Genomic DNA, 23,779 nt, shown 5'->3' with positions numbered 1-23,779 from the left:
GGGCCAATGTGGTGGAGGGTGGTTACCATGGCAGCAGAGGAGCTGCAGGTTTAAGTGACAGAGTGACCGTTTAACGTGCGCGAGACCGTTAGCATTCCTCATTCAAACCAATGGGCTGTGTTAGCTTGGAGCTAATGTGGATCAATGATTATCAGTTTGCATGATACAGAGACGGAGCGGGAAACAGCTGATCAGGAAATAACAAGCAACAAGGAATTCCGGGAAGTAGTATTCAGCTGCGTGGGATTTGTAGTTTTTAAAGAATGAGTGAACTGATCGAAACACTCAAAGCCACTGAACCTCATGGCAGGACCAGGACCGGGACCAGGACCGAGACCGGGACCGGGAGGTCATGTCCTGGTTTAAAGATGTGACGAAGAGTTAACTGGAAATAAGGACCTGGACACTAGAGAGCGCTGTATACTCAGACCTGGATGCAGACGACGAACCATTAACACAATGGTACTTTTTTTTAACACTCATTGGTTCAGTTTGGTTGACAGGACGACGACGTGGGAGGGATGGGGGGCATATACGGCGTGAGGGGAGGGGCATATACACGTGGGGAGGGGCATATCGGCGTTAGGGGAGGGGCATATTACACACGTGGGGGAGGGGCATATACGCGTGAGGGGGAGGGGCATATACAACGTGAGGGGAGGGGCATATACAATGTGAGGGGAGGGGCATATACAACGTAGGGGAGGGGCATATACAACGTGAGGGGAGGGGCATATATAACGTAGGGGAGGGGCATATACGGCGTGAGGGGAGGGGCATAAACGGCGTGAGGAGGAGGGGCTCTGCAGGATGCTAACTCACTAGGACTTCATGCCACACTCACTCTGTGAGGTCACAACAGGTGGCTTTAAATAAGTGCTTTGTGTTTAGGTGAATGATGTACAGGTGCAGCAGGAGGACAGGTGAGGTGCTGTTTGACAGCCCCTGACTGTTTAACATGTCAGAGAAGAAGAAACACAAAATGTCTACCGTCAATCTGATAATACACACTACATATACTGAGAGTGTGTGTGTGTGTGTGTGTGTGGTCTTTGGCTGTATTTAAAGGTTTGTTTTACTAAATACTGTTTGCACAGGATCATGATCCGCTTTGATACCTGAGACCTCCAAACTCACCTGACCGACATTTGACCCGGTACACTTGGTTCTGGATCGGTTCTGACTAATTTTCAGAGAGAAAAAAAAAATTCTTTTTTAAAAACATTAACTTCAAACAATAGGCGGTCGGTCAGGTGGTCGGTCAGGTGATCGGTCAGGTGATCGGTAAACACGAGATTTGGACCAATCCGCAGCCACACTGTTCTGGGAGCTGATCAGGAAACAAAACGGAGGAAGAGGAATCAAAGCTTCACACGACATCTGTGTATGCCCTAATAAGGTGTTGTCCCCTCCCACTCCAGCAGGTACTGGACCGTCCCCTGAGAAGTGACACGTCGAGCTAACACCTGGTACCTCTCCCCATTGGTCAGTCTGCCCGCCACTCCGAAATACGAAGAGATGGAGGAGTGGAGGTGGGAGGAGTCAGATGGGATCTGGGAGGAGTCTGACAGGAAGTGGGAGGAGTCGGATGTCAAGTGGGCGTGGTCTGTGCCATCTTTGTCCTCCAGCATCCCAGAAGGCTCCTCCCCTCCAAGCTCCTCCCCTGCCTCACTGCGATTGGCCCACTGGCTGTAGCTGTTGCTAGGCAACTTCCTCTTCCTGCTGCCCACCCTCCTCCTGAAAACAGAGGTCAAAGGTCAGAAGGAGGGGGTGGAGACAAGTCAGCATCATGAGCACACATCCTACCTCGCTCCCTACGAAGCCTCTGAACCAGGACACCTCGTTGTGAGGTCACTACACTGAACCTGATGGAGAGGACGTGGTCTGACAAGGTCCGACGTGGTTTGACAAGGTCTGACGTGGTCTGATGAGGTCTGACGAGGTCCGATGAGGTCTGAATTGGTCTGACATGGTCTGACGGGGTCCGACGAGGTCTGACGGGGTCCGATGAGGTCTGAATTGGTCCGACATGGTCTGACATGGTCTGACGAGGTCTGACGAGGTCTGATGAGGTCTGAATTGGTCTGATGGGGTCCGACGAGGTCTGACGGGGTCCGATGAGGTCTGAATTGGTCTGACATGGTCTGACGAGGTCTGACGGGGTCCGACGGGGTCCGACGGGGTCCGACGGGGTCTGAATTGGTCGGGTGTCCCTCCTATCTGTGTGTGAAGCCTCTAAAAATGACAGTAGTACTCTAACCCCCTTTGGTCCCTGCCCTGGTTTCAGTCTCAGTCTCTGACTCATTCAGATAAACAGTTGTTCTGATCTGACTCATCAACAGTTCCCAGCAGAGCGAGCTCATCTGTTGACAGTTATCAGACAAACCTTCAGTTTAAACTCTGGTTCATCAGTCAGAGAGTTTGACCTTTGGTGATGGTGCTGTCATCTCTGACAGTCAGTCCTTCAGAGCGCTCTTGACACCTGGCAGACCAACGTTAAGCTTGTTCTGTCCATCAGATGTTATATTTGTCTGTGTGGTAACCACAATCACGTCCACGGTAATCTGGCAGGTCATTGTTAAAGTGTTTCCTCAGCTGGGTCATGGAGAATGAAACCTTCTAAAGTTTTTACATAGATTTACTTTGGCACATCAATAGTCAGACGACTGGACAATAAGAGGACAATCAATGTTTTGAAGACTATCCGGTCCTTGATTGGTGTTCAAAGGTCTGAAAGGTCTGATTGGTTCTGTCTGTGAGGCTAACAATGTCCATCTTACAAAAGGCTCACACTGCTGTCTGAGACTGAGCTGTGGGAGCTGAGGACGAGGACAAGGACAAGATGGACAAAGATGGACGCTTACCTGAAGTGATAGGAGGCGCTGGTCGTAGCAGAACCAGAGGTGGAGGCATCAGTGGAGTCCTGATCAATACTGACCGTCCTGCTGGAACTACTGAGAAAGGAAAGCAGACAGAGGTGAGGATACTTTGATTATTGATTAATGACTGTCATCTGGGAGCTGAAGAGTGTCTCACCTCTTCAGGCTCTGCAGTTCATCCAGAGTGAAGTCAAAGATGTTGGCCATGTGATCGTTGGACGTCCATCTGCAGGATAGCTCGTTCTACACAAATAACAACAGTTAGTCTTGAGAAGAACATTTGGAGATCGATTGGGAAACATAACAGATGCCTTACATTAGGAATGGCGTCTTCAAGCAGCCACTTGGACTTCCTCTTCTTCCTCTCAGTTGAAACACTGTAGGAACAGACATGTTGGTTTATGGTTTCTATGACGACCGTTCTACACAGGAAGTGTTTCAGCTGGTTTTCAGTCGGCTACATACTAGAGAACCTTCAGCTTTTAGGACTAAAACGAGAGAACCTTCAGCTTTTAGGACTACAAACTAGAGAACCTTCAGCTTTTAGGCCTACAAACTAGAGAACCTTCAGCTTTTAAGACTACAAACCAGAGAACCTTCAGTTTTTAGGACTACAGACTAGAGAACCTTCAGCTTTTAGGACTACAGACTAGAGAATCTTCAGCTTTTAGGACTACAAACTAGAGAACCTTCAGCTTTTAGGACTACAGACTAGAGAACCTTCAGCTTTTAGGACTACAAACTACCTGCTCGTCATACGACTACAAAACTGACCTGACAAGCAACATGGTGAGAATTACCTATTCTTGACCACGCCTTTCTTCCGGGCCCAGCCTCCGTCATTCTGGGTGCGCTCAGGAAAGAGCTTGGATGGGGGGTTTGGAGGGACTCTGGTCCTCAGACGAAAGATGCACTTCCTCTTCTTGATCTCTTTCCCGCACAGAAACCTGAAGACACACAGTGTCATTGAAACATACCAACACACCGACAAGGACAGATGATGTAACGACGAGGTCTTACTTGCTCTTGTATTTGTTCAGAGCGTCCAGCAGGTGCTGCCCCCTCTCTGTTGGAGGAGTGTTAGACAGCTAGACAGACAGACAGAAAGGTTAAAGCCACAACCAGGGTCCAGCTGAAGGATCAGGATGGTTTAGTTCAGTATTAATCGTGGTCTGACTCGGTCTAGTTCTGGTTCAGGTAAATGGTCTGGTTCTGGTTCAGGTTAATGGTCTAGTACCTTCCCGAGCTGTAGGTGTTCCCAGTTAGCAGAGACGAAGGCGAGGATCTCATCCAGCTCAAAGTACTTCTTCTTGCTGCTGACTGACAGATTGTACAGAACCAGGTGAACCAGGTCGACCCACCTGAGGGACAGACGGCGGACGTACTCTGATCCTTTATTACAGGCTGAACACAGGAAGAGGTAGAACCTGAGGAGGACCAGAACATGTCTCAGAACATGGAACAAAGAGAGAGAGGAGGTACTGGAGGAGGTTCTGATCACCTGTCTCCAAACATCATGGACTCCGGCAGACACTGGGTACAGGCTTCATGGAACCACTGCTGACACCGGAAACACTGCAGCATCTTCAGGTACCACCTACACGACAAGAACACGTGTCAGACCATCATCAAAGGAACACGCCACAGCCTGTCTGTCTGTCATTGGTCCGTCTTACTCTCCAGGGCCACTGCAGTAACAGTAACACTGTTGCTGATTGGTCCGATGCTGCGAGTCCCAGTCCAGAGAGTCCAGGTCATACGGCAACACCTGCTTCATCGCAGACAGAGCTTTGGCTATCGGACCCTTCTTCAGAGCGCCCCCTTTCTGTGGCAGGACAGAGATACAGGTGGTCAGAGAGAGAGAGAGAGACAGGTAGTCAGAGAGAGGGACAGGTGGTCAGAGAGAGAGAGACAGGTGGTCAGAGAAGGAGACAGGTGGTCAGAGAGAGAGAGACGGGTCGTACCCTGACAGCCAAAGCGAAGACACAGCGTCGACAGAACCAGGGACTGAGACTGATGCTGCCCTCTACAGGAGGAACGTGACACTGCTGGTGGAACCCTGCAAGACAGGTGGAGTGACAGACAGACAGACAGACAGACAGACAGACAGACAGACAGAAAAGTTCATTAAACCCACATAAACAATAAATATTGATACATCAGCTGATTAAAGAACTGTCTCTCTGCCCGTCTCACTCACCGATGCCACACTTCCCACAGATGAGGATCTGGTTGTTTTGGTTTGATTGGCTATCAGACCTTGGCTCCGCCTCCCGACACACAGAGCAACGAGGCTCCTCCCCTGGGACTCCAGCTGCAATGTGATTGGACAAAAGATTGTGATTGACAGAGAGAAGACAGACAGGAGTAGGAGAGTGAGACAGATTTATGGTTCCGTCTCTCACCGTGTTGGATGTCCTTCCAGAGGACCCAGAACTTCGAGTTGTCCTCAAACGTGACAAAGCAGCTCTGTCTGGGCGGGCTCACCTGTCGACCAATCAGAGGGCAGCGTGTCTTGAGGTGTGTACAGTTGTGTGTACAGGTGCGAGTAGATCTGTAGTCTGTAGGTGCGTGTTACCCTCTGGATCTTGCCCAGGTAGTACAGCCCATCTGACCAATGACAAAGGACGAACTGTCCAACACTCAGACTAGACTCCTCCCCCTCCTCCTCCTCCTCATCCAGGCCCCGCCCTCCATGACAGGCCCCACCCCCTGCTGACACAGGTGGCTCCAGACTGCAGAAGGCTTCAATCAAGTCATCAAACATCTGCAGACAGACAGGTACAGAGAGTGAGACAGGTACAGAGAGACAGAGAGACAAATATTATTGATTAATGTGATGTCATTAGTGATGTCACAGTTCAGGTTATGCAGTCAGGTCCAGATTCTTCTATCCAGAACCTTCAGGTGAGGTTACATACATTTATGTTAATGAGCCTATATGTTAATATGTTTATGTTAATGAGCCTATATGTTAATATGTTTATGTTAATGAGCCTATATGTTAATATGTTTATGAGCCTATATGTTAATGAGCCTATATGTTAATGTGTTTATGTTAATGAGCCTATATGTTAATATGTTTATGTTAATGAGCCTATAAGTTAATTAGGTCATATGTTAATATGTTTATGTTAATGAGCCTACATGCAAATATGTTTATGTTAATTAGCCTATATGTTAATATGTTTATGTTAATGAGCCTATATGTTAATTAGATCATATGTTAATATGTTTATGTTAATGCGCCTATGTGTTTATACATGTTTACATATAACCTCATACTATCAAACAGGTGAGCAGACAGACAGACAGGTGAGAAGACAGACAGACAGTCAGTCAGTTAGACAGGTGAGAAGACAGACAGACAGACAGACAGACAGACAGGTGAGAAGACCGACAGACAGTCAGTCAGTCAGTTAGACAGGTGAGAAGACAGACAGGTGAGAAGACAGACAGACAGACAGACAGTCAGTCAGTCAGACAGACAGACAGTCAGTCAGACATGTGAGAAGACAGACAGATAGACAGACAGGCAAACAGACAGGTGAGAAGACAGGCAGATAGACAGACAGACAGACAGACAGACAGGCAGACAGACAGGTGAGAAGACAGACAGACAGGCAGACAGACAGACAGGCAGATAGACAGACAGGCAGGCAGACAGGCAGACAGACAGACAGACAGACAGACAGACAGACAGACAGGCAGACAGGCAGACAGACAGGTTGTTGTGATTCATTCCTGAACTGTCAGGGGGATTTTGACACAGCTGGGCATGCGCAGTGCGTCCTCCATCAGAACCGGGACACATGCACCGTTTAACCGTTTAACATCCTGACCCGGGTCAGAACATGCAGTCTGTACATGAACCCAGAACCGACCCGGGTCAGAACATGCAGTCTGTACATGAACCTAGAACCGACCCGGGTCAAAAGTTAACGGGTTTTCTAAACACAGCCGGTACCGTTAGCCGGTCTCATGGCTCCGCTAATAACGGGTTCACTCCCGACACTTCAGCCTGCCCTTCACCGGGTCAGAACCGGGCCAGAACCAGCCCAGAACCGGGTTAAAACACACTGAAAATAACTGTCTTACCTTCTCTGATCCGGTCTGTCTCCACCTGTCCTCCGAACCACAGACAGGCTGTTACTCCGACGGACAGACAGGCTGAGTGTCCCTGTCTCTCTCTCTGTCCGTCTGTCTCCACCTGTCCTCCGAACCACAGCGAGTCCGTGTCGTCAGGTTCTGTCTGTCTGTCTCTCCGCCTGTCTCTCTCTCTCTCCGTCTGTCTCTCCGCCTATCTGTCCCTCTCTCTCTGCCTGTCTGTCTCTCTCTGCCTGTCTGTCTCTCGCTCTGTCTGTCTCTCCGCCTATCTGTCCCTCTCTCTCCCTGTCTCTCTCTCTCTCTCCGCCTGTCTGTCTCTCTCTGTCTCTCCGCCTGTCTGTCTCTCTCTGTCTCTCTCTGTCTCTCCGCCTGTCTGTCTCTCTCTGTCTCTCCGCCTGTCTGTCTCTCCGCCTGTCTGTCTCTCTCTGTCTCTCTGTCCGTGGCGCTTAACTTCAAACTTCTACAGTCGCCATTTTTTCATTTTCCCGCGAATCAGAGAAGGAGGCTGTCCGTTATTTACATACGCTGCGTCATGTACCACGTCATCACGTCATCACGTCCACAGCAGGACGTGCTGCGCTGCATTCAGGACTCCATGGACACTCAGAGACACTTTTATTGATGAAAACATCATGTTTTATATGACGTCATACATTTCACATGTAGTGATTTCTGATCTACATCACAGACCTCTGATTGGCTCATAGTCTTTAATCAACTGTGACGTCATCACAGTACACGGGTCAGACAGACAGACAGACAGATAGACAGACAGACAGATTTCTGATCTACATCACAGACCCCTGATTGGCTCATAGTCTTTAATCAACTGTGACTTCATCACAGTACACGGGTCAGTCAGGCTCAGGATCAGCTGAGTCCAGGTTAGCCGGCTTAGTCTTGGGTCGTATCTTCATCTCAGTGAACCTGAGTGAATACTGCCAGCCTGTCCAACTGGACCACTCCACACCATCAGCGTAGGAGGCGTGGCCTCCACTCAGGTACTGTCCATTCAGGTTGGAGGTGTGGCAGTTACGGTACCACCACGCGCCCTGGTAGTACGCTGCACAGTTGTTCTCTGACTGGTCCAGGTCACGGTCTTTAGTAGTAAACTGCATCCCAGAATGCTTAAGGAGGGAGTCACCTGAAGGACGAGTGAACACCTGTTAGAACTGTATAGTGCTGTGTGGTAATGCATTAGTACTGTAGCAGTACCAGTATTTGTACCTGCAGTCCCAGAGTACTGGTCCACAGTCAGCGGATACCCGTCTTCTTCTGGGTTCACCGAGTCTTGACCAACAGAGAAATCAGCGTAATGAGCAAATGCTGTGGCATTTTCAAAGTCAGCCATGTCGATCCGTAACTCATAACCACCTGACCTGGTGAGGGAGTAGATCCTCTGGAGACCTGAGAGACAGACAGACAGACAGAAGGTTTGACAGGGAGGTGGCTCCATGTTGTCTCTTTTGACTGAGCCTGACCGAGCCCCGTGGGTACAGGTCCCAGTCACCACGGGTCTCGGTGTTACCCATGAAGCACCGCGACATGAACCTCTCTGGAGAAAGCTCAGAGTAGAGCTGCTGATCCTTCGGGTCCAAAGGAGCCAGCTAATGTGGTTCAGGATCTGATCATGATCCTCCTGGATGCCTTCCTTTGGAGGTCTTCCAAGCACATCCAACTGGCAGGAGACCCTGAGGCACACCCAGAACTTCTGCCTCCAACAAAACAAGATGGCAGAGTGCCACACTGGGGGCTTCAAAATGTTCTACAAACCAACGGTGGACATCACAGTGGGTTCACACTTGGTTCCAACCTGTGGTCCTGGTTACCTCTGCTATGATGACACCTGAATATTCTCAGGTGACACCACCTGAAACTCAAACTGGACAAGAACTGAGCCTGTGTTCCTTCAGGTAAGGACCTCAAGACTTCAAGACCCTCTGGAACCTCCTCAAGGACCCCCAGGTCTTCTTTACATCGTTACAAGGTTTCCTTTAGCACCACCTTCAGGTCAAACTGATCTCACCTGGTCAGACTGTAAGGATCTATAAATCATACCTAGCCAGTGTTCTTCTGTAGTTTTTCCAAAACCATCTCTGTATGCTGCCCAGCCTCGGAAGAAGTTCACCGAGCCGTCCTCCCTCCTCTGGATCACCTGCACGGACAGGTATTAGAGACAGGTGCACACCATTTAAATATATGTTTCATTAAATGATTTATGTTCAAAACAAACTGCACACAGACAGATAACAAAGGTGTGTGTGTGTTACCCACCGTCCAGCCTCCTCCATCAGTCGTCATGTCACAGTAAACCATGAAGCCGACGGGGTCATGAGTTGGAAACACAGAGTAAACGCCATCCTGAGTACGGCCAGACGCCATGACATCACTACAATCTCTGGGTCTGTCAGCTGAGGGTGAGAGACAGAGACCGTCAGGTGACGTGGTGTTAACAGTAACAAAGTCCTCATTGTGTACCTGTGTACTCGTTATTTACCAGTGTACCTGTGTACTCGTTATTTACCCGTGTACCTGTGTACTCGTTACTTACCTGTGTACCTGTGTACTCGTTATGTGTTACTGTGTACCTGTTTCCATGTTATGTACCTGTGTCGTTGTTGTGTACTTGTGTACCTGTGTACCTGTGTCCTCATTATGTACCTGTGTCCTCCTTGTGTCTGTGCAGGTCTCTGTTGTGTTTCTTCAGACTCTCCGTCGCCCTCTGCAGGTTCAGCAGCAAATCACTGAAACCTTCAGCCAACTTCAACACACCTGAGTCACTGTCAGACAACACCTGGACAGATAAGACAGAGAGAGAGGATGATGAACCTGTCTCACCTGTAAGACACTGAACCAATCTCACCTGTAGGACCTTGAACCTGTCTCACCTGTAGGACACTGACACTGTCTCTCCTATAGGACACTGAACCAATCTCACCTGTAGGACCTTGAACCTGTCTCACCTGTAGGACACTGACACTGTCTCACCTGTAGGACCCTAAACCTGTCTCACCTGTAGGACACTGACACTGTCTCACATGTAGGACACTGAACCTGTCTCACCTGTAGGACACTGAATCTGTCTCACCTGTAGGACACTGTCTCACCTGTAGGACACTGAATCTGTCTCACCTGTAGGACACTGAACCTGTCTCACCTGTAGGACACGGTTCTGGTCTATCTGCAGTCCCTCCAGTCTTTGGTCCAGAACACCTTGACCTCTTTTCAGCAAATCAGCTTCCTTCCTCAGGTTGTGGGCGTGGTCTGATAACACCTTCACTTCCTCTGCCAGCTTCTGGACCAATCCTGTGTCCTGCCAGTCATCTGTTTTGTGATTGGACAGTGCCTGCAGCAGCGAGCTCTGCAGCGCCTCCCAGCGCAGGAAGTCGTCGCTGTAGTCCGGACAGTTTGGGTCCAGGAAGATGCTGATTGGCTCTCCGTCTGCGACACGGGAGACCGACACCAGAGCACCAGACTCTTTGGGATTGGTTGAGATCACAGGTGAGGAGGAGTAGGAGACTCCACTCCTGTTACTATGACAACAGTGACAGGCAGGTTAGGCAGACAGACAGGTAAGTGGAACAGGTAGACAGACAGGTGTGTTTACCTGTTGATGAAGGGCAGAGGATACTGGTTCAGGTACAGGATGGTGACTGTTGCAGAGACAACAGCTGCTATGACGACCAATATGACGAGAGACCAAAACAGGAAGCTGCAGCATCTCTGAACACACACACACACACACACACACACACACACACACACACACACACACACACACACACACACACACAGCAGCAGCTAATTAGCGATTACCTACTGTATCAGAGAGTCTCTGCGTGTCTCTTTAATCTGTAGATCTTCTGTGAGGTGACAGCTGCTGCAGATTAACGAGATTTTGATCTGAGAGATTAACTCCAGATTAACGGCCACACACTGACAGAGTGTCTCAATGTGTGGTCTCAGAGGACGATGGAGTCTCCTGAGCTCAGATTGGACATAGTAACATGCTAATATAATATGCTAACAGCTACACAACGCGTACCTTGTGTTTGTTTGGCTGTTTGCTGTCAAGCTCTGAGCTGCTGTTGTTCATGATGGTCCACCTGTCGTTCATCATCATCCTGAAACACAAACACACCTGAACCAGGTCACCCCTAAAACCTGCTCTGAAGCTTACTCAGCATCTTTAGAACATTCATGAAGGCACCTCTAGGACCTCTAGAACTATAGTCCTATATATATATATCTCTATCTATATCTTAATCTCATTATATATAATATATATCTATATCTATCTATATAAATATCTCTACTCTATCTATATAGAACCATAATATCAACAACTAGAACTTTAATGTAAACCTCAAGAACCTAATCAGTGACCTTAAGAACCCCTTCAGTTACTTGTTGAACCATCAAGTACATCTCTAGAACCTACATGTAGACATCCAAAACTTTCTTGGAGACTTGTAGAACCTCCTGAGTGTCTCATTAACAGAACTATGTTGATGGACATGAACCTGTGACCTATTTATACAGACCTGAGTCTGAGCAGCTGGTTCTCAGATTTTCAGCGTCTGTTCCTGTCAGACTCACTTTAGTCTGATGGATCCACCCACAGTCCGTTTCTCTCTGGCTCTCATGGTGAAGTTCATGTTTACGGACCTTTAATCACAGTTTACGACCTCTGACCCGGTCCACAGGTTCAGAGTCCAAACATCAGAACAAACTGATCTGAGACCAGCAGGGGGATCGGGTCTCTGCAGGTCCACGTGAACCACATTCACTGAACCAGAACCAGCAGGTGTTCTGGACCTGTTTGGACCTGTTCTGCATCTGTATTTAAACGTTATCATGTTTCAAACAGAGTTTATATTTTTTATATCGAACACACTAAATGTTCTGTATGTTCTATCAGTGTTCTGTGTATGTTCTATCAGTGTTCTATCAGTGTTGTATCAGTGTTCTGTGTATGTTCTATCAATGTTCTATCAATGTTCTATCAATGTTCTCTCAGTGTTCTGTGAATGTTAAAGTTTCCCTCAGGATCAGTAATGTATCTACGTAATATTTAACACATATAATGAATATTTAAAGTTACCTGTTGTCGTCACGACGATGATCAAACTTTAAAGAGTCATGATGAGGTCACTGCAGCGTCGTCGCCGTGGAGATCCTCAGAGAGAGAGAGACCATCTGCTGAGAGGCACACACTGAGGCCACGCCTCCTTCTGATGATGTCACATCCTGTCACTTAAAGTCTGCGTGAACCTTTAATTCAATTTATTTCTGTCTGTCTGTCTGTCTGTCTGTCTGTCTCACTGTCTGTCTGTCTGTCTGTCTGTCTGTCTGTCTGCCTGTCTGCTTCTCTGTCTGTCTGTCTGCTTCTCTGTCTGTCTGTCTGCTTCTCTGTCTGTCTGTCTGTCTGTCTGTCTGTCTGTCTGCTTCTCTGTCTGTCTGTCTGCTTCTCTGTCTGTCTGTCTGTCTGTCTGTCTGTCTGCTTCTCTGTCTGTCTGTCTGTCTTGTTTGGTTGCTATGGTAACGTTGTGAAGAGACGAGAAGAAAGACGAGGAGCTCGTTCCACTCATTAACAGTTAATCAGCTGATTCATTATTCATTCATGGAGTTGTGATGGAGGCGCGTGTGTGCAGCAGAAGGAGGTGAGCCTGAACTTTAACACAAACACCAACATATCAAACATCTGTGCATGTTTCTGAGCAAACTGAGGACTTTACAGTACATCTGTGCATGTTTCTGAGCAAACTGAGGACTTTACAGTACATCTGTGCATGTTTCTGAGCAAACTGAGGACTTTAAAGTACATCTGTGCATGTTTCTGAGCAAACTGAGGACTTTAAAGTACATCTGTGCATGTTTCTGAGCAAACTGAGGACTTTACAGTACATCTGTGCATGTTTCTGAGCAAACTGAGGACTTTAAAGTACACATACACACAGTATGTGTGTGTGTCTGTGTGTGTGTGTATGTATATGTGTGTCTGTATGTGTATGAATGTGTGTGTGTGAGATCAAATAAAGACAACACCGGAGTTCGTGCTGAAGAAAGTTAACGCACACTCTCTCACACACACACATATACACACACACAAACACACACACACACACACATATACACACACACACACCGCTGGGGGCGCAGTACGTAGACGAGCAGCTGTTCGTGTTTGGTTTGTCGTCCGTTTGTTTAACGTTTTCTAACCGTTGTTTTTAACGGTCCTGTCTCCATGGCGACGCGCCGGTTGGTGGAGGTGTACCTGGACCTGCTGTCGCAGCCCTGCCGGGCGGTGCACATCCTGCTCGGCTGCAACAAGATCCCGCACACGGCCCGCACCGTGGCTCTGCGGAGAGGTCAGCTAACAGCTAACAGCTAACAGTCTGTGGACTGAACCGACGACAGACCGACAGACCGGACTGGGTCAGAACTGGGTCAGAACTGGGTCAGTACTGGGTCAGTACTGCCTCTCTGGGTCCAGTTCGGCTCGTCGTGACCTCTGTCCCGAAGAACTTTGACCCAGTTCAGAGCTTCTGGCCCGGCTAACCAGACTCCGTTTAACAAACCACAGTTTTTCTGTTCCCGCCTGAAATCAGCTGATTGATTGAAGTTAAATTAATTATAAACACGTGATTGAACTCAGCATCATTAAACAGCGTCACGTGGCAGTAACGTCAGAGTGTCGGCCTGCTGTGAGAGGATGGAAGGTCATGACGTCACGAACTCAAGCTCGACGTTACTGTGACGTCATGCCGAACTCAAGTTCTGGTGTGTGTGTGTGTGTGTGTGTGCAGGAGAGAACAGGACACCAGAGTTCACGAAGCTGAACCCGATGCAGAAAGTTCCGGTTCTAGAGGACAACGGGTTCGTCCTCACAGAGAGGTATGCGCATGCGCACACACATGCCTAAACACACACACACACACAGATATGAACTACCAAAGAAAAGCAGAATGGTATTCTGTGTGTGTGTGTGTGTGTGTGTGTGTGTGTGTGTGTGTGTGCAGTGACGCCATCTTGAAGTACCTGGTCACTAAGTACAATGTCCCGGAGCACTGGTATCCACGGCAACCAGAGAGACGAGCCAGAGTGGACGAGTACACGGCCTGGCATCAAACCAACACACGACCACACGCTGCAAAAGTGTTTATACTGGAGGTACACACACACAGACTTTATACTGGAGGTACACACACACACACACACACACACACACACAGACAGACTTTATACTGGAGGTACACACACACACTTTATACTGGAGGTACACACACACACACACACACACACACAGACTTTATACTGGAGGTACACACACACACACACACACAAAGAGGGCGGGGCTTAAGACAGGTCAATAATAAAGTAAGTCCTCTTCTCTCTGTCTCCACCCGTCTGTCTCAGGTGCTCCTCCCGGCTCAGTCTGGTTCTCCTGTGGACGAGGTGCGTTTGATTCGTGCTCTGTCTCAGCTCGATGACACTCTGGAGAAGATGGAGTCCATGTTTTTGGGCAGACAGCCCTTCCTGTGCGGTGATGACATCACTGTGGCCGACTTGCTCGCCGTCTGTGAGCTCATGCAGGTCAGAGGCTCTAATTGGTTCAGGCATCGAGGTTCAGGTTGACATTTGGTGTCTGGTTCTGATCATGCTCAGTGTGTCTCTGCAGCCGGTGGGCGGGGACAGAGACGTCCTGCAGACACATCCTCAGCTGCAGCGTTGGAGGAGCAGAGTCCAGGCTGCCGTTGGCGACTCATTCGACCGAGCGCACGCCGTGCTGTATGCTCTGCGAGACCGCCGCAAAGCAAAGCTGTGACATCACCACAGAGGGACCGCCCACAGGATGATGTCACACAGAGGGACGGAGCCAAGAGACACCTGGATGATGATTGGTTGTTTCATTAATCTTCAAATCGATAATTGGTTGATCAGTTTGATCATTTATTGGTGCCTTCCTGACCCTCAGGTGTGTCAGCCAAACAGGAAGTTTGCCGATGTCATAATATTAATGTCCAATCAGCTGTCAGCACCTGTGATCACATGATGTCACTTTAAATGTAAAAATTTTTAATGACGAATAAAGATTTATTTTAATTAACACACTCGTCTGTTGTCATGACGATGATGAAATGCTAACACGTAGCATAGCACAGAAGAGCAGGAAGTTGACTGTGATTGGAGCACAGAGACAAACAATGAAACGACCCCTTCGAGCTGCAGCCTTAGAATATTTTGGTAATCGAGTATTCTGTCGAGTAATCGTATAAAATTATTCTTATTACTTCCGCTTTGCTGCGTCTGTCTGTCTTCTTTGCAGAGGAACGTCAGCACGTTGTGTCACACTAAAAAGAATCCGCGTGAAACGTGAGCTTTAAATTTAATTAAACGTGGAAAGTCCTTGATCATTTTTGTAATCGAGTTACTTGAGGAATCGTTGCAGCCTTAAGAGAAATGTATAAAAAAACTTTATTAGAAACGTTACAAACTTTATTTACAGTCTCAGTAGTGAACAGGAAGCGGAGTCACATGACTACAGGAGCTGTGATTGGTCCTCTACAGCGGGGCAGTGGGCGGGGCTTGGCTCCGTTTGGCAGGATGCTCCTCCTCTTCCTCTTCCTCTCGTCCTCGTTTCCTCCTCAAGCTTCCTGTGGCTGACTCCGCCTCCTGCTAAGGGGGGAGCAGTCAGAGAAAGGAGGGGGCGGGGTCAGTTCGACTGACACAATGACTGAACGAATGAATGAGTGAAGGTGGTTACCATGGCGACAGCAGCATCAGAGGGATACATGAGTCTGTGAGCCGTCTGCAGCATCTCCTCATCCTGAACACAGAGGAACTACGTTACCCAGCATGCACCAGGACACAGCCCTGTGTAAACCTGGTCCTGGTTTTGTGACTGACCTGTAACCAGGGGTGCTGCAGAGCCTCGTCGATCTTCATCCTCTGACTCGGATCAACGACCAGAAGCTTCCGGACCACATCCTTCGCTGTCACCATGGAAACACAGAGACAGAGGACTACAGTATGACACAGTGAAACCACAACAGTACCGGGTCAGTTTGGGTCAGTACCTTGGTCAGAGACTTGTCTCCACTTGGACTGGACCATGGTGAACTCTCCTCTGATGATCTGCTCTGTGATGGAGTGATGAGAGAAACTCTCATGGAACGGAGGGTAACCACCTAGACTGAGAGAGAGAGACAGGTACAGACAGACAGGTACATAAAAAGTGCTGAGTCATCAGACAGACAGGTACAGACAGGTGTGGGCGGAGCCGGCTTACCACACAAAGAGCAGGACTCCGAGGCTCCACGCGTCCACAGCCAGGCTGTAGCCGGTGGTGGACGCCTGGGTGAAGACCTCCGGAGCCAGGTAAGACGGAGTCCCACACAGAGTCCTCATCAACAGAGACTCCTCCAGGATACGAGACTGGTTAAAGTCTGTCACCTGAGAGACAGACAGGTGATGATGATGATGATGATGATGATGATGATGATGATGATGATGAAGAACGTAAAGGTGATGATGAAGGTGATGGAGGCGTACCTTGATGAGACAGACGTTGTCCTGTGAGGACAGCAGGACGTTCTCTGGTTTCAGGTCTCTGTGGATGATCCCCTTACTGTGCAGGTACTACAAACACACACACACACAGACAGTTACATACAGGTCACCTGTCGGTCTGTCTGTCACCATGGTGACGGCGTGTCTGTCTCACCTGGACGGCTCTCAGCATCTGGTAGAAGTAAAGTTTAGTGACCGACTCATCGAGCTGCTGCTGAGACTTCACCCTCTGGAACAACTCCCCCCCCTCCATCCTAAGAGACAGACAGACAGGCAGGCAGTCAGAGAGACGGGCAGACAGGCAGGCAGTCAGAGAGACGGGCAGACAGACAGGTAGACAGGCAGGAAGACAGGTCGACAGACAGACAGGCAGAGGAGAAGAGTGAGGAAACTCACAGCTCCAACACGATGTAGTAATTGTCGTCTGTCTGATAGAAGTCCTCCGTCTTTATGAGACAAGGCTGCAGGAGACAAGGAGACAAGAGAGGAGACAAGGAGACAAAAGAAGAGACAAGGAGACAAAAGAAGAGACAAGGAGACAGTTAGCCTCCATCATAAAGGAGCGGCGTGTCGACGTGTTTCTTCTTCTGTGGTTTCAGACTCACGTGGTCGACTCTCTGCAGGATCTCGATCTCTGTGTTGGCATTCCGTGTCGCCGTCTGTGATTGGACGAACAGAACAGGTCACATGACTGAGAACGCGTGTCACTGTTCAGACGCCATGTTTGTAGTTATTTTTGTTTACCTTCTAACTTCTGCTACATCTGTCACAGGAAGGACAGAAGAGGAAACAAGAAAGGCTCTCAGCCAATCAGAGGGCAGAGCAGAGGCCTCAGCCAATCAGAGGGCAGATGCTGACTCACCCCTTCAGACTGGAAGTTTTTCTTGTTGATGATCTTCACGGCGAACTTTTTACACGTTGACCTCTCGAAGGCCAGTTTGACCTCGCCGCACACGCCTCTGAACACACACACACACACACACACAGGGTCAGGGCGCAGGAAGTGACATCATAGCGGCGTGATGTAGAGGGTCAGACTCACGTGCCGATCCGCCGAGTCAGCAGATATTTGTCCTGAAGCTCTCTGGGTAAACTGGACTGATCGTCTGACATCAGGTCAATAAAGACAAAGACTGCAGACAGACAGGCAGTGAGAGGTGAGACCTGGTCCTAACGTGGTCACATGAGGTGCACCTGTCTGTCTCACCTTTGTTGCGTTGCTCGGACAGAGCGAGCACGGCGTTGTTGACCAGAGGAAGCTTCCGGTCTTTACCGATCAGGACGCCGTCAACAAACGTCCCGTTATTACTGAAGTCCTCGACGAAGACCTCAGAGCCGTCCTGACAGACAGACAGGCAGAAAGACAGACAGACAGGTCAACTGAGAGACAGGCAGGCAGAGAGACAGTCAGGTCAACAGACAGACAGGCAGGTCAACTGAGAGACAGGCAGGTCAACAGAGAGACAGGCAGGTCAACAGAGAGACAGGCAGGCAGTCAGACAGACAGGTCAACAGAGAGACAGGCAGGTCAACAGAGAGACAGGCAGGCAGAGAGACAGGCAGGTCAACAGACAGACAGGCAGTTCAACTGAGAGACAGGCAGTTCAACTGAGAGACAGGCAGGCAGTCAGACAGACAGGTCAACAGAGAGACAGGCAGGTCAACAGAGAGACAGGCAGGCAGAGAGACAGACAGGCAGGCAGACAGACAGGTCAACAGACAGACAGACAGGTCAACAGAGAAACAGACAGGTCAACAGAGAAACAGGCAGGCAGAGAGACAGACAGACAAACAGACAGATCAACAGAGAGACAGGCAGGCAGGCAGACAGACAGGTCAACAGAGAGACATGCAGGCAGTCAGACAAACAGGTCAACAGACAGACAGGTCACCAGAGAGACAGGCAGGCAGTCAGACAGACAGGTCAACAGACAGACAGGTCAACAGACAGACAGACAGACAGACAGGTCGACAGACAGACAGGCAGGTGTCTCACTCTGTAGATCCTGAAGTGTTTCTTGCTGTAGATTCTGAACTTTTTGGACCCTCTGTGATCCGGATCGTCCAGAACGTAGTTACACTTCGAGTCCCGACCAAACAGGTACTGGTCCTCCAGACAGTCTGTGGACAATCAGTAAGACCAGTAAGACCATTAGGACCAGTACCAGAACCAGAACCAGTGTTATCCTGTCAGTATGGACCCACCGTGGCTCCTGAAGCCTCGGGCCATGGGCAGCAGGCGTCCCCAGGGCTCCGGCTCCGGCTCCTCAGGGACGGACGGCAGAGTGACGGGGAGCGTGTCCACGCTGCTGACAGTCCCCGACCCGCTGGAAGAACTGGACTTAGCCTGGGACGGGGACTGGGTGGACTGGGTGGACTGGGCCTGGGACGGGGACTGAGTGGACTGGGTGGACTGGGCCTGGGACGGGGACTGGGTGGACTGGGTGGACTGGGCCTGGGACTGGTCCCCCTCATGGCGGTTCTCCTGAGACATGGTCCAGCTCTGCAGGGCATCAAACAGTTTCACACAGCTGACTGAGCAGACCCAAAAGAACCGAACAGAACAAACACGTAGTGATGGCAGCGCGACACTGAAGCTTCCAGACGGGAACTACAAACCCTGGACTACAAACCCTGGACTACAAACCCTGGACTACAAATGTGGACTACAAACCCTGGACTACAAACCCTGGACTACAAACCCTGGACTACAAATGTGAACTACAAACCCTGGACTACAAATGTGAACTACAAACCCTGGACTACAAATGTGAACTACAAACCCTGGACTACAAACGTGAACTACAAACCCTGGACTACAAACGTGAACTACAAACCCTGGACTACAAACGTGAACTACAAACGTGAACTACAAACCCTGAACTACAAACCCTGGACTACAAACGTGAACTACAAACATGAACTACAAACCCTGGACTACAAACCCTGGACTACAAACCCTGGACTACAAACCCTGGACTACAAACCCTGGACTACAAACCCTGGACTACAAACCCTGAACTAGCACTGCAGCAAAGCTTTCATAATGTGTCTGTGTCTCTCACCTGTCTGTGTCTCTCACCTGTCTGTGTCTCTCACCTGCCTGTCTCTCACCTGTCTGTGTCTCTTACCTGTCTGTGTCTCTCACCTGCCTGTCTCTCACCTGTCTGTGTCTCTCACCTGTCTGTGTCTCTCACCTGTCTGTCTCTCTCAGCAGAGGTCGCTGTAACTGAAGCTTCGCGTGATGAACCCATTTTCCAAACAGAAGCTTCATTTACCATCACTACCCAAAGAACCGAACCGAACCCCCCTGCCGAGCTGCTTCATGCCACTGTCAGGACGAAGCGGGCCGAGCCGAGCCGAGCCGGGCCGGGCCGGGCCGGGCCGCCCTGAAGCAGCTTCAGCAGTCAGACACTCACCGGAGCAGGCGCACTGTCCTCCGGGTCGCTTCGGGAAACAAACCGGGCCGCAGAACTGAACCGGACACGTGGGAGGTTTTTACCGGGCTCGTGCAGAAAATATTTCCTGGTAGTGTGTTGTCCGCTGACGTCATGTGACACTGCCCAGCCAATGAGAAGTTAGATCACACCGGTCACGTGAGTTCAGAGCTGTCGGTTGTTTCCGGGTCTGGTCCAGTCCAGCAGAGGGACGGAACCAGCACGAGGACACGATGATCGGTACCGGTCCACACCGGAAGACCTGAACCACCTGTCTGTCTGTCTGTCTGTCTGTCTGTCTGTCTGTCTGTCTGCCGTCATGTCCAAACAGAAGACTCTTATCATCACAGACGGTGAGTTTTTTTTATTTTGAAAGAAGCGAAAATATTTACGTTTTTCAAAATAAAAGCTCCGTGACGTCCCCGCAGACTGTCTAAAACCTGGACGTAGTCTCCGTGACGTCCCCGCAGACTGTCTAAAACCTGGACGTAGTCTGTCTCTCTTAGTTCTGTCTCTGGTCTGGTTGTTGTCTCTGTCCGTCTCATGACGTCAGTTTGATCCCTCAGATGAGGAGGTGGAGGCTGAGGAGTTGAACCCGTTCTCCTTCAGAGAGTTTCTACGTTGGAAGAATCAGGAACCAGAACCGGACCAAGACCAGGACGAGGAGCAGACACACATCAAAGTATGAAAACTACAGTCTGTGACACAAGAAGAAGAAATGTATGATAACTGACTAACTGTCTGTCTGTCTGTCTGTCTGTCTGTCTGTCTGTCTGTCTGTAGTCCAGCAGCTCTCACAGGTTGCTGACCTTTGACCCTGAGGTCAGCTGTTTCTTCTCTCAGCCCTCATTGGCTCCACAGGTACAGTGACATCATCACTGACGTCATCATGTTGTATTACCACAGATGTGTAAAATACTGGAGTAAAGTACTGGAGTAAAGTACTGGAGTAAAGTACTAGAGTAGAAGTACAAGTGCTATATCAAACTGACCATACTTAAGTGAAAGTACTAAAGTATTCAAAATGTTTTGTACTTAAGTATTGCAAGTAGAAGTATGTAAAGAATGCTACTCAAGTACTGAAAGTAAAAGTACAAGTACAAGTACTGTTGTTTATATTATTTCAAATATTTATTAAGGTACAACTTCTAATGTTACAGTGTTACAATGTTCATGGTCGAGTTCTGTGATTTCCCATGGTCTGTGAATGCGTCTGAATGAATGCAGAGCGAGGGGGCGGGGCAGCAGGTGAGAGAGCGCACCTGGGTGCGTCAGGTGTATGACGTACGGCGCACGAGCAAGGTTGATGTGAGACCGGGACTGTTCTGTTGGTTTTGGTTCCGGCTGACAGTCACCGAGTCCCAGAACCAAAAGTTCAGCAACTGGACGCTACAATAGTAACAAGTAACGATTCAGCACATGAAACATGTATCGGAGTAAAAGTATTACGTTCATCAGAAATATGTAGTGCAGTACAAAAAATAATACTCCAAAAAAGTCCAGATACTGCATTTTAGTACTGAAGTACAGTACTGAAGTACAGTACTGTACTTCAGTACTGTACTTCAGTATTGAAGTACGGTACTTAAGTACTGTACTTCAATACTGTACTTCAGTACTGTACTTCAGTACTGTACTTCAGTACTGTACTTCAGTACTGTACTTCAGTATTGAAGTACGGTACTTAAGTACTGTACTTCAATACTGTACTTCAGTACTGTACTTCAGTATTGAAGTACAGTACTGAAGTACAGTACTGTACTTCAATACTGTACTTCAGTACTGTACTTCAGTGGTTCCACTTCGTTACTATATGTCTCTGTGTATTAATGATGATGTCACAGTCAGAGTAAGACAGGTGTCTGTCTGTCCAATCAGGAGGAAGACTGGGGGCGGAGCTTCCAGTCAGGTGTAGACAGCACGTCGTCCCTGTGCACAGAGGACGAGGACGAGGAGGAGACCAGGTGAGACCAAACAGAACCTTAGAACAGAACCAGAACAGAACGTCAGAACCAGCTGGTCCAGTCTAACAGGTGTAGTATGACGAGTGGTTAGACTGACGCTCTCTGTGCTTCAGGTTCTCCTCCAAACCTGAAGGAGGAGGAGCAGGAGGGGGAGGAGGAGAGAACTATGAAGGAGACGATGAGACCTCCATTGCTGAGCCGGTCACCTCCGTCAGGAGGAGGAGCGGGAGGAGCAGTCAGATCCAACAGGTAACACACAGTGTGTGTGTGTGTGTGTGTGTGTGTGTGTGTGTGTGTGTGGCACTGACCTCCTCCTGTTGTCAGTTGAAGGAGGAGAACGTGTCGTTGAGGAGGACCATCGTGGAGCTACAGAGGAGATCAGAAGTTAACGAACGCAGGTGAGAACCAGCCAATCACACGACAGCATCATCTCCACCAATCAGGGTGTTTTACCCATCATGCCTCTGTCCTGGCTGTCAGGGTGGTGGAGCTGTCGGAGGAGCTGCACCAGAGGAGGCGCCAGGAGGAGAAGGAGGCGCAGGACCTGGAGAGCATGGTCCACTCTGTGGAGCAGAACCTCCACCTGATGACGGTGGGATTTCCTGACAGACCCTGAACACAACACCTGTTCTGCTAATGCTAATGCTATATCTATGTCTCTATACCTGTCTGTCTCTCTCTCTACCTGTCTCTCTCTCTACCTGTCTGTCTGTCTCTACCTGTCTCTCTCTCTACCTGTCTCACAGAAGCGAGCAGTCAAAGCAGAGAGCAGTGTCTCTAAACTGAAGGCGGAGCTTCAGCAGCTGCAGGTGAGACAGACTGAAACCTGTGTGTGTGTGTGTGTGTGTGTGTGTGTGTGTGTGTGTGTGTGTACACCTGTGTTGTCAGGTGGAGGCGGAGTCTCTGCGGTTGGAGAACGACAGTCTGAAGGCAGCAGAGTCTGAGGTTGTCATGACAATGAGACACAACGCTCAGATGGCCTCTGAGTATCTGAACAAGACGGCAAGCCACGCCCACTCCTCCATCCGGTCAGTACCTGTGTCAACAGGTGTGTGTGTGTGTGTGTGTGTGTGTGTGTGTGTGTGTGTGTGTGTGTGTGTGTGTGTGTCAGTCAACAGCTGTCTGTCCCTCGTCTTTGGCCGGTCCTTTGACCTCATGTCAGAACCTTTAGCCTCTAATGTGTAACCTGTCTGTCTGCCTGTCTGTCTGCAGTCAGCTGTTGGGGGAAGCAGAGACTCTCCGTTTAGTCTCTCAGCTGCTGAAATCCATCGACAAGATCTCGAACCTGGACCCAGAGTCCTGAACACATCCGGACAAGCAGAACCTGTGTTGGACCTGTGTTGGACTTGTGTTGGACCTGTGTTGGACCTGTGTTGGACCAGTGTTGGACCAGTGTGGGACTTGTTTTGGACCTGTGTTGGACCTGTGTTGGACTTGTGTTGGACTTGTGTTGGACCTGTGTTGGACCTGTGTTGGACCAGTGTGGGACTTGTTTTGGACCTGTGTTGGACTTGTGTTGGACCTGTGTTGGACCAGTGTGGGACTTGTTTTGGACCTGTGTTGGACCAGTGTGGGACTTGTTTTGGACCTGTGTTGGACTTGTGTTGGACCAGTGTTGGACTTGTTTTGGACTTGTGTTGGACCAGTGTTGGACTTGTTTTGGACTTGTGTTGGACCTGTGTTGGACTTGTTTTGGACCTGTGTTGGACCTGTGTTGGACCTGTGTTGTACCAGTGTTGGACTTGTTTTGGACCTGTGTTGGACCTGTGTTGGACCAGTGTTGGACTTGTTTTGGACTTGTGTTGGACCTGTGTTGGAC

The 23,779-nt window shown here is 49.3% G+C and overlaps 5 protein-coding genes across 15 annotated transcripts in view; 2 read left to right on the top strand and 3 right to left on the bottom strand.

Annotated features, from left to right (window-relative positions):
* Positions 1–1,232: 1,232 nt before the first annotated feature.
* Positions 1,233–7,247, bottom strand: phf19 (PHD finger protein 19). 2 transcript variants are annotated; one of them, XM_027284389.1, is made up of 14 exons: positions 6,978–7,247; positions 5,458–5,646; positions 5,285–5,366; positions 5,080–5,193; positions 4,844–4,938; positions 4,556–4,704; positions 4,381–4,476; positions 4,117–4,306; positions 3,900–3,967; positions 3,680–3,826; positions 3,196–3,256; positions 3,037–3,122; positions 2,865–2,954; positions 1,233–1,737 (listed from the first exon to the last, which is right to left on the bottom strand). In XM_027284389.1, exons 2-14 carry the CDS (start codon positions 5,644–5,646, stop codon positions 1,392–1,394), a joined length of 1,713 nt encoding a protein of 570 aa, XP_027140190.1. In that variant the 5' UTR covers positions 6,978–7,247; the 3' UTR covers positions 1,233–1,391. The 2 variants fall into 2 exon arrangements, with proteins under 2 accessions (XP_027140190.1, XP_027140191.1); XM_027284390.1 differs by having other exon boundaries at positions 2,865–2,951.
* Positions 7,248–7,310: 63 nt separating this feature from the next.
* Positions 7,311–12,339, bottom strand: LOC113746905 (fibrinogen C domain-containing protein 1-like). Of its 7 annotated transcripts, XM_027284400.1 has the most exons (11): positions 12,091–12,339; positions 11,586–11,825; positions 11,032–11,110; positions 10,594–10,709; positions 10,144–10,519; positions 9,648–9,780; positions 9,261–9,397; positions 9,045–9,141; positions 8,366–8,393; positions 8,214–8,276; positions 7,311–8,130 (listed from the first exon to the last, which is right to left on the bottom strand). In XM_027284400.1, exons 2-11 carry the CDS (start codon positions 11,642–11,644, stop codon positions 8,127–8,129), a joined length of 1,092 nt encoding a protein of 363 aa, XP_027140201.1. In that variant the 5' UTR covers positions 11,645–11,825; positions 12,091–12,339; the 3' UTR covers positions 7,311–8,126. The 7 variants fall into 7 exon arrangements, with proteins under 7 accessions (XP_027140201.1, XP_027140197.1, XP_027140199.1 ...); XM_027284396.1 differs by having other exon boundaries at positions 8,214–8,393; positions 11,032–11,127; positions 11,531–11,825; XM_027284398.1 differs by having other exon boundaries at positions 8,214–8,393; positions 11,531–11,825.
* A 766-nt stretch (positions 12,340–13,105) lies between these two features.
* gstt2 (glutathione S-transferase theta 2) lies at positions 13,106–15,098 on the top strand. The gene is made up of 5 exons (XM_027284405.1): positions 13,106–13,357; positions 13,796–13,883; positions 14,009–14,159; positions 14,406–14,582; positions 14,668–15,098. The coding sequence occupies exons 1-5, from the start codon at positions 13,234–13,236 to the stop codon at positions 14,812–14,814; spliced, it is 687 nt and encodes a 228-aa protein (XP_027140206.1). The 5' UTR covers positions 13,106–13,233; the 3' UTR covers positions 14,815–15,098.
* Positions 15,099–15,440: 342 nt separating this feature from the next.
* chek2 (checkpoint kinase 2) lies at positions 15,441–20,121 on the bottom strand. 3 transcript variants are annotated; one of them, XM_027284392.1, is made up of 15 exons: positions 19,757–19,938; positions 18,765–19,062; positions 18,556–18,680; positions 17,767–17,899; positions 17,602–17,692; positions 17,422–17,518; positions 17,165–17,218; positions 16,956–17,020; positions 16,714–16,813; positions 16,542–16,628; positions 16,279–16,442; positions 16,067–16,182; positions 15,897–15,982; positions 15,754–15,816; positions 15,441–15,662 (listed from the first exon to the last, which is right to left on the bottom strand). In XM_027284392.1, the coding sequence occupies exons 1-15, from the start codon at positions 19,838–19,840 to the stop codon at positions 15,552–15,554; spliced, it is 1,674 nt and encodes a 557-aa protein (XP_027140193.1). In that variant the 5' UTR covers positions 19,841–19,938; the 3' UTR covers positions 15,441–15,551. The 3 variants fall into 3 exon arrangements, with proteins under 3 accessions (XP_027140193.1, XP_027140194.1, XP_027140192.1); XM_027284393.1 differs by lacking the exon at positions 19,757–19,938 and adding an exon at positions 19,979–20,121 and having other exon boundaries at positions 15,447–15,665; XM_027284391.1 differs by having other exon boundaries at positions 15,447–15,665; positions 19,757–19,934.
* Positions 20,122–20,162: 41 nt separating this feature from the next.
* The window catches only part of LOC113746907 (endosome-associated-trafficking regulator 1), a 10,561-nt gene continuing 6,944 nt past the window's right edge, over positions 20,163–23,779 (top strand). Inside the window, exons 1-10 of one of the 2 annotated variants that reach the window (XM_027284403.1) lie at positions 20,163–20,349; positions 20,563–20,678; positions 20,780–20,857; positions 21,875–21,960; positions 22,074–22,209; positions 22,285–22,358; positions 22,441–22,552; positions 22,707–22,769; positions 22,849–22,988; positions 23,173–23,715. In XM_027284403.1, the coding sequence (XP_027140204.1) occupies positions 20,316–20,349; positions 20,563–20,678; positions 20,780–20,857; positions 21,875–21,960; positions 22,074–22,209; positions 22,285–22,358; positions 22,441–22,552; positions 22,707–22,769; positions 22,849–22,988; positions 23,173–23,263 (930 nt within the window). In that variant the 5' untranslated portion in view covers positions 20,163–20,315 and the 3' untranslated portion in view covers positions 23,264–23,715. Of the gene's footprint in view, positions 20,350–20,562; positions 20,679–20,779; positions 20,858–21,874; positions 21,961–22,073; positions 22,210–22,284; positions 22,359–22,440; positions 22,553–22,706; positions 22,770–22,848; positions 22,989–23,172; positions 23,716–23,779 lie in introns of those variants that run through there. The other variant, XM_027284402.1, reaches the window with a different exon arrangement.

The sequence above is a fragment of the Larimichthys crocea genome, chromosome XI, assembly GCF_000972845.2.
Source record: "Larimichthys crocea isolate SSNF chromosome XI, L_crocea_2.0, whole genome shotgun sequence".
In the NCBI taxonomy this organism is placed as follows: Eukaryota; Metazoa; Chordata; class Actinopteri; family Sciaenidae; genus Larimichthys; species Larimichthys crocea.
The sequence above is the reverse complement of the archived record's forward strand: the minus strand, read 5'-3'. Positions and strand labels throughout refer to the sequence as shown.

Excerpts from the sequence above, each read along its gene's own strand:
- phf19 (XM_027284389.1), bottom strand. The coding sequence starts at position 5,646 with ATGTTTGATGACTTGATTGAAGCCTTCTGCAGTCTGGAGCCACCTGTG. Across the intron at positions 3,827-3,899 it reads CTGAACAAATACAAGAGCAA|GTTTCTGTGCGGGAAAGAGA; the intron begins GTAAGACCTCGT and ends GTGTGTCTTCAG. Across the intron at positions 2,955-3,036 it reads GAACTGCAGAGCCTGAAGAG|TAGTTCCAGCAGGACGGTCA; the intron begins GTGAGACACTCT and ends TTCCTTTCTCAG.
- LOC113746905 (XM_027284394.1), bottom strand. The coding sequence starts at position 11,644 with ATGAACTTCACCATGAGAGCCAGAGAGAAACGGACTGTGGGTGGATCC. Across the intron at positions 11,111-11,585 it reads GGTGGATCCATCAGACTAAA|GATGATGATGAACGACAGGT; the intron begins GTGAGTCTGACA and ends TTTGTGTTTCAG. Across the intron at positions 10,520-10,593 it reads CCTCTGCCCTTCATCAACAG|TAACAGGAGTGGAGTCTCCT; the intron begins GTAAACACACCT and ends CTGTTGTCATAG.
- chek2 (XM_027284391.1), bottom strand. The coding sequence starts at position 19,840 with ATGGTAAATGAAGCTTCTGTTTGGAAAATGGGTTCATCACGCGAAGCT. Across the intron at positions 19,063-19,756 it reads CTGCTGAGAGAGACAGACAG|AGCTGGACCATGTCTCAGGA; the intron begins GTGAGAGACACA and ends GATGCCCTGCAG. Across the intron at positions 16,629-16,713 it reads AGATGCTGAGAGCCGTCCAG|TACCTGCACAGTAAGGGGAT; the intron begins GTGAGACAGACA and ends GTGTGTTTGTAG.
- gstt2 (XM_027284405.1), top strand. The coding sequence starts at position 13,234 with ATGGCGACGCGCCGGTTGGTGGAGGTGTACCTGGACCTGCTGTCGCAG. Across the intron at positions 13,884-14,008 it reads GGGTTCGTCCTCACAGAGAG|TGACGCCATCTTGAAGTACC; the intron begins GTATGCGCATGC and ends GTGTGTGTGCAG. Across the intron at positions 14,160-14,405 it reads CAAAAGTGTTTATACTGGAG|GTGCTCCTCCCGGCTCAGTC; the intron begins GTACACACACAC and ends CGTCTGTCTCAG.